Source organism: Salvia miltiorrhiza, chromosome 5, assembly GCF_028751815.1.
Source record: "Salvia miltiorrhiza cultivar Shanhuang (shh) chromosome 5, IMPLAD_Smil_shh, whole genome shotgun sequence".
Lineage (NCBI taxonomy): Eukaryota > Viridiplantae > Streptophyta > Magnoliopsida > Lamiales > Lamiaceae > Salvia > Salvia miltiorrhiza.
Window position 1 is genome coordinate 21,624,188 of NC_080391.1, and position 13,290 is coordinate 21,637,477.

The 13,290-nt window shown below is 32.4% G+C and overlaps 1 protein-coding gene across 1 annotated transcript; it reads left to right on the top strand.

Annotated features, from left to right (window-relative positions):
- The first annotated feature begins 384 nt into the window (after positions 1-384).
- On the top strand, positions 385-2,655 carry LOC130986703 (protein EXPRESSION OF TERPENOIDS 1). The gene is made up of 2 exons (XM_057910177.1): positions 385-1,626; positions 1,911-2,655. Exons 1-2 carry the CDS (start codon positions 1,014-1,016, stop codon positions 2,303-2,305), a joined length of 1,008 nt encoding a protein of 335 aa, XP_057766160.1. The 5' UTR covers positions 385-1,013; the 3' UTR covers positions 2,306-2,655.
- The last annotated feature ends 10,635 nt before the right edge of the window (positions 2,656-13,290 follow it).

Genomic DNA, 13,290 nt, shown 5'->3' on the forward strand with positions numbered 1-13,290 from the left:
GAAAATTTTGGACACTTTTTTTAATTACTCATAAATTTTGTTTATCTAATTAACTTATATTTATATATACTACAACATTTAATTTATATTAGATTACATATATTATAATCAATCTACAACCGAAATGTGTATCTTAAAATAGTGGGATTTGAATATTAGATTTGTAAATTTCAAAATTGCATGATTTTATATTAGATTACTCATAAAATTGCATGTATTTTGTATCAATTGTGATAGAATTATATACTCTGGATCGTAACAGAAGTTTGGGTATATATTTAGTAGGAGTATGAAACAGACTAGAGAAGATCGGAAGAAAGGATGGTTGGAAAAAATAAAATGAAGAAAAAAGATTATATTGAAGTTGTAGTAGAAATTATGATTATTAAAATTGTTGAGAAATAAAAGACATAAAGCAGCGTGTTTTCCGGTGCAAAGGACAAAGTTGGCCGGCGCACACGTGGCAGCATAGGAGCCGGTAGATCCTCATGCAAATGGGTTAGATGAGTCCGAGTAGAGGTTGATGAGCAAAAGCTGATGATAATAGTGAAACAAAGGAGAAGATGGTGATCGAATAGGTAGAGAGAGAAATAAGCGCAGCAGCTGCTTTTAGGGAGGCCATGGCGGCGTGGCAGAGCTGTAATTCTGCGTCTTTAATGCAAACAACACAGCCTCAGACTCTCAAAAAGTCATCGCTTTGCCCCCCCACCCACTCTCTCTCTTCTCACCCCGAAATAAAGCTGCCACTCTCTCTCTCTAAAACTCCTCTCCTCTTCATTTTAAATTAACCAATTCAATCCTTTGCATCATCTTCCGTTTAATCTCTAGTTCCTCACATCACATGCAAATTCATTGCAGCAATTATAGTACAACTTTTCCTCATTCACTCACCTCTCAGAAATTGTCTGCCTTAAAACCCACAATTCAAGAATCCCAAAAACGGCCAATTATTCCCGAGTCATTTTCACCACGCTTTATGCTATGGATTGCCAATTGACCTCCACCCAACCCCAATGGCCGGCTTCTTCTCACTAGGCGGCGGCAGGGGCGGCGCCAACCCCGATCAAGAGGGCGCCAACCCTGACATCAACCCGGAGAGCTGGTTCCTCTACAGAAATGAGGAGATTCCATCTTACAGAGGCTTCGAGCTGTGGCAGCCGCAGCCGCCGCCGCAGCAGCAGGCGGAGAACTTCCTGCAGCGGCCCCTGCAGGATCTGTACGCGTCGGCGGGGGGGCTGGCCGTGGGGCCGAGCCGCGGCGGGGGGTTCAGCATCACGGAGGAGTCGCCGAGATCGGGGTTTCTGATGATGAGGAGCGGCGGAGGGGGCGGCGGAGGGATCAGCTGCCAGGACTGCGGGAACCAGGCGAAGAAGGACTGCTCGCATATGCGGTGCCGGACGTGCTGCAAGAGCAGGGGGTTCCAGTGCCAGACGCACGTGAAGAGCACGTGGGTGCCTGCGGCGAAGAGGCGGGAGAAGCAGCAGCAGCTGGCGGCGCTGCAGCAGCGCCAGGAGAGCGGGTCGGGGAGAGAGAGAGATAGAGAGAGGGAGAGTGGGAAGAGGCAGAGAGAGAATCCCAGCAGCTCCAACTCCCTTGTTTGCACGCGGATACCTACTTCCACCACAGGTAATATATACTACATGTTTCAGAGGTGTTTTGTTTTTGGTGCTCACTGTTTTGTAGTCGCCAGCTACATACCATGATGAGAGAGCTGATGATTTCCTTAATTTCCCTTTTTTTCTTTTCAATAAACCACTGTTTTTTAGTAGTCTCGACAAAAGATTGACAGTGCATACCCTATTCCTCTCTCTCTCTCTCTCTCACCATATATTATGTCTATATAGCAAAGCTTGGTCTCACATTAATTAATATGTGCATGTCTGAGAGGTAATATGCATGTTTTGAATTAGGTCTAGAGCTGGGGAATTTCCCTTCAGAAGTGAGCGCAGAGGCGGTATTCCGCTGCGTCAGAGTGAGCGCCATCGACGACGCAGAAGATCAATACGCCTATCAAACCGCCGTCAACATCTCCGGCCACGTTTTCAAAGGAATTCTCTACGATCAAGGCACCGAAACCCAGTACATGGCCGCCGGAGAGACCTCCTCCGGCGGCGGAAGCGTCAGCGTCGGAGTCCAACAGCTCAATTTAATAGCCGGCACTTCTGCAGCCGCTGCCACCTCCACCGCCGACACCTCCGCCCCCGCCGCCGCCACCTCCTCCCCTTATCTCGACCCTTCTCTATACCCAGCTCCTCTTAACAGCTTCATGGCCGGTACGCAATTCTTCCCACCACCAAGATCTTGAAACAAAATAAGTTGAAAATAAAATTACAAAAATAAAATTTAGAAATTAATTAATTCCACATTTCTTCTTACCTCAAACCTAATCTCTTATTATTCCGGCGTTCCGATGTGAGTTCCACTATAGAAGATGAAACATATAGTATTCAATATCGGATCTCCAATGCCTTTTCTCTCCTTAATTAATTCTCTTTTTCACTTCTTCATTACTACTATTGATGGAGCTTTGAGGTTTTTGTAAGAAAAATATATTTAAACATAGGATTATTTGTTCCTGGTGTTTCTTGTAAAAATCCTATTGAGGTTGAAGAAACAAATATTAATATATGATTGGAAATTCAGGGGATTTATATATAATGTGTCTCAGATTTTTGTTTCAAATTCCTATGCATCTCTTTACACTATATATTATTCTTGTTTTTCATACCAATCTTTGACGATTGATTATTTGTCTCAATGGAATATTTAGCTTTGGTTGAGCCAAATGCCTAATATATGTATATTAATTTCCATGCATGATTTTGAGTTTTTTGATAATATCTGAAAATGGGATGAATTCTCTACCCTCACTCTACACATTCACCAATATTATCTTTTTCTCTCTATTTATTTATGTGAATTGTGTTCCATCAATTGCCAACAGTATTTCAAATGAGTATGCACATTTTTAGGAAGCTGCAGCTTCACTTCTGATCTTTTTACTGCAGCTGCAGGTGCATTTTTTTTAAATGAGTTAATATATTAAAATTACTTAATAGGGAATTAAGAAAAAATGATGAGTTAATGAATTGAATCGAGACATTTATGTAAAAATGGTAAGCTGTTAGTGAAAACAGAAGCATTTGTGCATTTTCTTGATTCAAAAATACATATTGCATTATGAAGTAATTGATACAGTTATGCATTTCTCCCTTCCCTATATATGAAAGAATATATTTCTTGGAAATGTTCATTTTCAGTATTATTTTCTTTATTTTGTATGTGTGCGTGGAGATACTATATATATACCAGTAATTAGTATTGCTCTCTGAATCTAGGTATAATGAAGCAGACCCTTATGTAATTTCACTATTGTTAGAATTTACTCATAGAAATTTGTTGCGATGTATACCTTAGGTGAGCACCACTTATACGTCCATGTTAATGTTAACATTATTTTCTATTTTAATATCTCATAAATTATTATTGAGGAATACTAATTTTATAAATTACATAAAAAAATCGAAGCTCGATTTATTCATTTAAGATGGTTTATTTCACATGGCATGCTTTAAATTTTCTTACTTTTGATTTGAGAGGTAGTATCAATATATGCATATAAAATTACACGATTGTACGGCGAGTAGAGGGGACCTTCTCTAAATTAGCAAAAGTTTCGAAGTTCTATTTCCCGTTGTAAAGTTAAAAAGCTAAGTTCGATTTCATTGAATATATAGAGGAAACACAATATATAGAATCACTTCATCTTGGATTACCTAAGTCTTCTCGATATTAAATTTCACAATTAATTACATATTCTACCATATATACATGCATGTCCATTCATGAAAGTATAGTGCGGTTTCTAAAGAGGGTACATACACATGGTGCGGACACACTAGAAAGATGATACGTACCAAAGGACTTCCATCACAAAAAATGCAAAGGGGTATTATTGTTCTTCAAATTCTAATGATTTAGGGTTTATGTATTTTTTTAAAATTATTGTTAATGCATTTTTAATATGCATATTAATGTTGAACATAGATATACTTGAAGTTAAATACAAATACGCATAATGTTATACTCTAATATATATAGATAATTCTTAAACTATTATCTGGACGACTCGATGGGTGACTTGGTGTTCATTGAATCAACTAACGTTGCATTTTTGCAAAGAGGGCCAAGACCTAGCGCTCACTAAGTACACCTTTTGCCGCTGTTCATCGCTCGTCGTCTTGATTTTGTATATAGTTAAACATGAACATACATATAATTAAACACAAATATACATAAGTTTGGGATCCGTGAGAATTTAATGATAAACCTGAGTGTTTTTTTTGCCTAAAATTGTTGTTGCTATTTTACCTTTCTGCATTTTGGGTACTAAAAGGCTCTATCACGTGTCGTTTTTTAGTGTGCCTCATGGGCAAAATGTGTCTCCAAACTTGATACCTATTTAACGATATGGTACTACCAGAACTTCACATATATATATATATATATATATATATATATATATATATGTATATATATATATATATGGGTGCGCTCTGATGAGACCTGTATTTTTTAATGAATAAGACATATATACTGATGAACAAGGCAGTATATACTGATGAATAATGAAAATTAAAATATTGGTAATGAATAAGACATATATACTGATGAACAAGACAATATATATTGATGAAAAAAATACAGTATATACTAATAATTAAATAACGAAATTTAAAATATTTCGATGCCTCCAGGATTCGAACCCTGAGTAAAAAATTCGCCCTCTAGATACAATATCAGCGATAGGACTGATAAAATAAACGCACGAGATCGTGTCTAAGATCTCATTAAAAATAGGGGGTCTAATTGGAGCGCTCCCATATATATATATATATATATATATATATATATATATATATATATATATATATATATATAGAGAGAGAGAGAGAGAGAGAGAGAGAGAGAGAGAAAAGAGTTCTATGGAGAAGCAAATATTTGCAAAGAAAGGAGAAGCAATCTCAGCCATTGATCTTATTTAATCTAACGGCTGAGATTGATTCGCGCCATGTTTAACGGAAATTTGCGTTGAACATAAACAGCCATCGAACCCCCCAACCCCCAAAAGTTCATGACATGTTCAACTACTTCTCTATTTTTCTACTGATATGTTCATGACATATTCAATGCTTCTCTATTCTCTACTTTTTTTTGCTTTTCCATAGAAACTAACCCTATATATATATATATATATATATATATATATATATATATATATATATAGGGTGTGGTTATAATGAGAACCACACTTATCGTGAGAACATAAGAACCATTAAAATCAATGCATCTGCTATATAAATTAATGCATTCGTTATTAAATTTAATGCATCCGAAAATAATAAAAATTTTGCTCCCTTCAGGATTCGAACCCAGGATCTGCATTCATCCACCAAGATGATGCATCCACCGTAGATCTTGATGATCGAATGGCTTAAAATGGTTCTCCGTTCTAATTTTATTTAGTGGTTCTTATTTGAACCTCTCCCTATATATATATATATATATATATATATATATATATATATATATATATATAGGAAGAGGTTCAAGAAAGAACCATAAATAAAAAAGAACGGAGAACCATTTTCAGCCATTCGATCATCAAGATCTACGGTGGATGCATCATCATGTTGGATGAATATAGAACCTGGGTTCGAATCCTGAATGGAGCATCTTTTTTTTTTAATTTTTTTAGTGCATTAATTTTAACAGCGAATACATTAATTTTTATAGTGAATGCATTAGATTTGATGGTTCTCCCGTTCTCACAAATAATGTAGTTCTCTCTAGAACCACACCATATATATATATATATATATATATATATATATATATATATAGGGGAAGACTAAAATAAGAACGCTTCTTAAAAGATAAATTAGGAACCATTTTCAGCCCTTAGATCATCAAGATCTACGGTTGATTCATCACCTTGTTGGATAAATTCATGGTCCTGAGTTCGAATCCCAAAGGTAGCAAAAAATTATTTTTCGCAATTCATGCCTTTTAAAGTTTATTCATGCGTGTTATACATAAAATTCATGCATTTTTTCTGGTTCGTAATTCTTAAAATAAGGGTGGTTTATTGAATAACCGCCCCATATATATATATAAGGAATGACTACCGTGAAAACACTTCTTAAAATAAAAATAAAAACGTTTTTCAATGTACGAATTTTATGTAGAACACATATGAATTCATCCAACAGGTTTACGAATTGTGAAAAATAAATTTTTGCTACCTTTGGGATTCGAACTCAGGACCACAAATTCATCGAACAGGGTTACGAATCAACTGTAGATCTTGATGATCTAAGGGCTAAAAATTATTTATATTTTATATTTTAAGAAGTGTTTTTATTTCATGAGATGTGAGACTAATGAATAAGTCAGTATATAGTGATGAATAAAATAGTATATATTGTTAAATAACGATATTCGACTCCCTATTGGATTCGAACCCACGTAATTTTTTTCCCTCTAAATAAACATTAATCATAAGATACATTAAATCAACACCAACATATATATATATATATATATATATAGAGAGAGAGAGAGAGAGAGAGAGAGAGAGAGAGTTTCAAATAAGAACCACCATATAAAATATTAACAAATAATCATTTTCATCCCATCGATTAATGCATCTATTCTCACACTCACATGAAAAATGCAATTCTCATTATATCCATGTGTGTGTGTGTATATATGTATATATATATATATATACATACATACATATATGGGATCCAATGAAAATGACATCTTTCGTGAGAAATAAGAATAACGAATAAGTTATTTGTAATGCAAGAATAACTATGATTCAATTAATATGGTGAAATTTTTCGAACATCGCTTTGAATGTGTCATGCAGTAAAAGCGCTCATTCGTAGATTTTATTGACTTATTCTGTATCAATTATCATTCTCACGAAAGATAACATTCCCATTGATCATTTATATATATATATATATATATATATATATATATATATATATATGATTAGGTTGTAAATCACTCTTAGGAGGCATTTACTTTGAAGGATTAGCCTTGATTTATAAAAATAGTAAGGTTAATCACTTGTTTACTTTAATGGATTGAAACTTTGGGATATCCCAAGGCCCAAGATTATTTCTATCATTTAAGCAAATTTTGTTTGATTTCTTAACCCATTGAAATAGTGGGGTTGGAAAAATCATACTCTTAAGGACAAAAATATACTCAATCATGCATCTTATCAATCATACAAAGTAAACGCCCCTTTAGAGTATAAACTGTGAACAAATTTACACTATTGTTATACTAATAATCTAACGGATGAGATTTAATCTTTGGGCAATCGCAGTGCAGATGTCTAAATTCTATATAAAATATGTTTGTTGTGCAAATGTCTGAATTTCAAAAATTAAAATTTTCACTCTCTATGGTATTCGAACCTAAAACCATAAATTCATCCAACAAAGTGATGAATCAACTTTAGATCTTGATGATCTAAGAGCTGAAATAGTTCATATTTGATAAAAAAAAGTTGTTATTTTAACTCATATATATATATATATATATAGGGGCGCGCTCCAGTGAGACCCCCTATTTTTCGTGTAGCATGAGTATAATGAATAAGACATATAATACTAATGAACAAAACGTATATGTAATGAACAAGATGTATATACTGATGAAAAATAAAATTTAAAAAATTCGTGATGAATAAGACATATTTACTGATGAACAGGACCGTATATACTGATGAACAATGCAGTATATACTGATGAATAACAAAATTTAAAATATTCTGCTCCCTCCAGGATTCGAACCCTGCGAAAAAAAATCACCCTCCATATACAATATCAGCCATAGGATTGATAAAATAAACGCATCAGATCGTGCCCTAGATCTCACTAAAATTATGGGGTCTCATTGGAGCGGGCCCATATATATATATATATATATATATATATATATATATAGGGGTGAGATCCTGTAGTATCCACTCCCCTCATAGCATATAGGTCCAAATCTGAACCACACAATGTGGCCACATGGCTTACTAGGAGTGTGCCACGTGGCAGCAACCTTTCAAGACCTTCCAAAATCTTCCAAGTTAAAAAACACGGAGGGGTAAAATAATCATTTCGAAAAATATAAAAAAAATAATATTTTTTTTTTATAAAAAATTATCGAAAATTTATTTTTTTCTCGTGGTCGTTGTCAAAATTATGCAGAACACCAATATGCATAAACATAAACCCAAATATGCATAATGTTGAATAGAAATAGGCATGGGAAAGTACTCTTTGGTGTCTCTCGTTGTCGAATAATGCTATGCATATTTGTGTGTAAGGTCATACATATTTATGTTTTTCTTTATGCATATTCGTGTTGAACTACATACACAGTACTATGCGACACCGTCAGATAGCTCTCGCTGCTGGTCACTTGACGGATCATACTTTTTCAGATGGGTCACATATTGATACTTTCCCATGCATATTTATATCAAGTGTCATGCATATTTGTGTTTACCTATATGTATAATTTTGACGATGGTCGCGAGAAAAAAAAAATTGATTAAAAAAAATTAAAAAATAGGGCCAATGCATTGAAAATGTCGTGTCAGAAGTTGGTCTGCCGAAATTCTACACAATCGGTTGGTGTAGTATGCAATATTTTATCCTTTTTTTTTCTAGTTAAATTTTTTGTCCTATTCTATGACCGGTTGTATAGGGTTGTGACTTGTGAGTAAACATAGCATTAGAGCCAATGCATTGGAGATACTCTAATAAATATAACCATTTAGCATGTGAGTATACCGACCTCGATCAAGAAAATTAGTCTTGATTTGAGAGATGACAATGTGACTAGATGGTTCATTAACAACTCAAATTGATGAATTAAATTTTACAAATAAATATAACCATTTAGGCTTCAACACCTTAAGTTGCAAATTTATTACTATAGTATTATACTAGAAATTTACTGTCACAAGCATCTGACACTGATGGTGATTTGAACGTGATGAACCTTTTTTTCTTTAATAAATCTATGCAGCCACATTGTGGCCACCCACACACTAGTATAATAAGGAAAATCTTGATTTATTTAATTTATTTTTTAAATAAAAATAGGATTTAGTTATTTTATTATATTCTCTACATTGTATTTATTTTTTTAAATTTTTTTTGCATTTTTTATTTTTAATTAATTTTTTAATAAAAATAAAAAAGTTACCAAAAAATTGCAAAAAAATAACTATAATGTAGAGAATATGATAAAATAACTAAATCTGATTTTTATTTTAAAAAATAAGTTAAATAAATTAAATTATTTTGTACTTAGGTAAATTGTGGGTAGCCACAATGTGGCTGTTTAGCATTACTCTTTTTTCTTTACTTTGTGTGTGTGTGTGTGAAATCAGTGCACAATTGATTAATTTCTAGAAAAGTTAAAACAGCCATTAACCCTATAAACGAATCCGGATATAGTTTTGAAAACCAAAAAAATACTAGTATGATTTACATAACCTATAAATTTCTGGTAATTATGATTATGGGAGGAAAATTTAAGCGAGGAAATTGCATTAAATGTATGTATATACTCCTATTAGCTAGAAGGTTATTTCTCGTTGCTAGAAATTTAGTTAGTTGTATGTGATCTTCTCCTAATAATAATAAAAAAAAGAGCACTTATTAGCTGAATTTCTACATTTGAGTTAATTCTGAATTGAAGAAATAAAATAGAATTGGATATCTTGGAAGATTTGAAATATATGTGTGAAGAGACATTGCATGAATGTTAGTCCCCCTAGGGTGGTAACATGCAGCCGAAAGAAGATTAAACATATCATGTCAACCAAAAATAAATACAAAATTGGCTTTCCCAATGTACAGGAAAAAGCCTTTCGTACAAAGCTACTTTCTCAAAATTGAATTGAATGAAAATTTATTTATTTATATATATTGCAAGAAAAGAAAAGAAAAACCAATTAAGACTATGAATGTTTTTCAGCTTTTTTCGTATCCCAAACATTTTCCTCGAGCAACAAAACCCAAAAAGGCCACCTCGTATTCTTCTTCTTCAAATCCAAAACATCGACTTGGTCAACATTACTATACAATAACTATAATATTCATGTTTTTGCGTGTCACTCTTTCTGCTTGTAAAATCTTATCTACTTCAATCTTATTTTATTCCATCACCAACCTACAACTAATTAACACATCCAAAATGCTTCATCCATTTCCAACTAACTCATCTTATTCTAAAATTTTATAATAATATTAAATATTTTATGTTATTATTATTCTCAATATAATTTTTTATATGATAGTTGATTAAGGGTAAAAAGAGTAATTTTGTCTATTTCCTTGGTACAATAAATACATTAAAATTTTGTAGAATGCATACTTGTATAATAATAATAAGTGTTAATACTATATAGATTTCTGAATCATGACTCAGGAGTTGTGTTTGCTTAAAAATCACTACACATTCACTGATAAGGGCCTCGTTTATTAAATTAATATTTCTTTCATTAAAAAGTATGATAAAGTATACCGAATTCCGTGTGTCGTTAAAATGGCTACCATAAGATATGTGTGTTTATGCTTTCTGCTTTTGTCCTATTTGTGCAACATTGCTCCAACTATTGATTAATTAAAAGGTATGTATTGCTTTGGAATATTAAAACAGTAAAATCATTGATTAGCAACCCTAAATCTTATGTTGATTGTCTAATCACCCATTTGATTGGTGGGTTTCGAATTTAATCACTAATAGGATTCCTTTAGCATTGTTTTGCTCCCAAGGAGTAGAACAATAAGCCCTAATTGGATGTATTCTCATTCTTCTACTTTCTATATATTCTTTTAAATTGTTTAGGATTCTCTCAACTTTTTTTGGTGAAAAATAAATACTACAATTTAACTCCTAAGGGCGTATTTGATATTGGCTAATACACTGTATTAGCTAATTTAGTACAGATCAGTCTAGCGTTTGATATTATTTAGTAATAATGCGGATGGCCCAGTTTAATCCTACGATCCAATATTATTAATCCAGATTTCTTAGGATTAATAATACCACATCCCCCTTAGGATTAACTTAAACCATGATATTATGTATTTAGCCATGATAGCAAACACCAACTCAGTATTAATAATCTGTGATTATCCACGCTAAATATTCTGATTACAAATTATATATCCTACATAATCCTTTACTGAAAACCAAACGAGCTATAAATCTATAGCAAAACAGATCAACTAACCAAGATATGATTGGGTATTCATGTTCATGTATGTAGCGTGTGTGTGTGTGTCATTTTTTATCACCACTTCTACTTGTTTTCAGTTTACAACCTGGTTAATTTTTAAATATTGGCACACAAATCCTAATAGTGTCAAATCTTGATCTTTCCGATTAGTGCGCAGTCAAGGATGCCTAGTTCAAATGGCAAATTTAAGGCGTTAAAAACTCTCTTTTTCAATTTTTATTAGTGGTGTGGATTGTATTTATATTTATTTGGATATTTAATTTAATTTGTAATACACGTATCTTATATCTTTAAGAAATAAAAAATAACATTTAGTCAATTTGTGTGATTGGTAATTAAGATACACAATAGACAAAGTTAAGGTATATTTTAAAGTTGGCATGTTTGCTAGAAAAGGTAAATATACGTGCATAATTGTGCGATTTACAAATTAATTTGGGACATTCGTTTTCAAAGTGATCGACTGCCTAATATAGATGTATATTTTTGACAAGCACATCAGCTCTAATTTCGGTTAATATAAACCCCAAAAAAATATATGTCATTCTTCTTTTGTGCCAATATTTTAAAAGCCGTATTGTAAACTCAATATATAGAATTCTTCCTTTTAATTTAAAATAATTCATAATATATTTTAAGATGTGGATCAGACGGGGCAATCAGCAATCTCGCTCTACATAATAAATTTGTATGTGGAGGCAAAATAAATGAGTGATGCTATGTGGCTACCCACAAGTTAGTTAAATAAATAAAATTATTCAATTTATTTTTAAAAATAGAGATAAGATTTAGTTATTTTGTTGTATTATCTACATTGTAGTTATTTTTTATAATTTTTTGTAACTTTTTATTTTAAATAAAATAAAATAAATACAAAAAAAGGTAAAATATATACAATACAATAAAATAATTAAATTATATGTTTATTTTAAAAAATATATTAAATAAATCAATATTAAACTAGTTTGTGGATGATAGAATGTGAGGGCATAAATTTATTGGAAAAAATGATCCACACTGTGAGTTGTTGAATTAGATTAGCCGGAGAGGGAGAGGGAGAGATGAACATGGATGTGTCTGCTATTATGTAGCATCATACATTCATAATTAATTTATGTAACTCGTGAAAGCCCCATTTCTGCTGAGAGGAGAGAGAGGCAAGTACAATTAGGGTTTGTATTTATTTATTGCAGGGTATCAGACATTTGGAGGCTGACATTTAAATCATGTCGGTGCCCACTAAGATTGCGTGGCAAACATAATAATTCATGTTAGATTATGGCGTACTTATCTTGTAGGATTAAATTTTGAGTATTATTATATGGATAAAATATATTCGGATAAAAGAGGTAAATTTTTTAAAATTTTGATTTATTTCATTTTTTTTTTGTTTAAATTGTAAAATGATTTGGTTAATTTTATTGTTCTCTTCATATTGTAATTTTTTTTGTAATTTTTAATACTATATTTTTAATTATTATAATGTTTTTTGTAATTTTGTTACTTACAAAAATAATGAAAATTAAAAAGTTACAAAAAAATTAGGGTTAATTGCATATAATATCACGAACTTTGTCTGAAATTCATTTTCTCCACGATCTTTAAAAATTTCATTTTTTATCAAATACTTTAACATTTGTTCAATTTCCCCACAATTTTTTTTTCTCCTCAAATCGGAATCGACGTGGTGCTGATGTGGCTCGCTGGCACACGCCATTCAGGTAAATTAAACATTGTGTTTCAATTTAAACATTGAAACCCTAGTTCCTAAAGTAAAAGCAGCGTCCCTGATATTCTTACTCCTGTTTTAGTATTATTGCGCCATTAATAATTTTCTTCTTCCTCATTTCCTCTCTCCTCGCGTTGTACACCATTTTCCCTCTTCTTCTTCTTTCTCCTTTTAATTTCACGAATTTACCACCATGATGCATATATATATATATATTCCAAACATG

Excerpts from the sequence above, each read along its gene's own strand:
- LOC130986703 (XM_057910177.1), top strand. The coding sequence starts at position 1,014 with ATGGCCGGCTTCTTCTCACTAGGCGGCGGCAGGGGCGGCGCCAACCCC. Across the intron at positions 1,627-1,910 it reads GATACCTACTTCCACCACAG|GTCTAGAGCTGGGGAATTTC; the intron begins GTAATATATACT and ends GTTTTGAATTAG.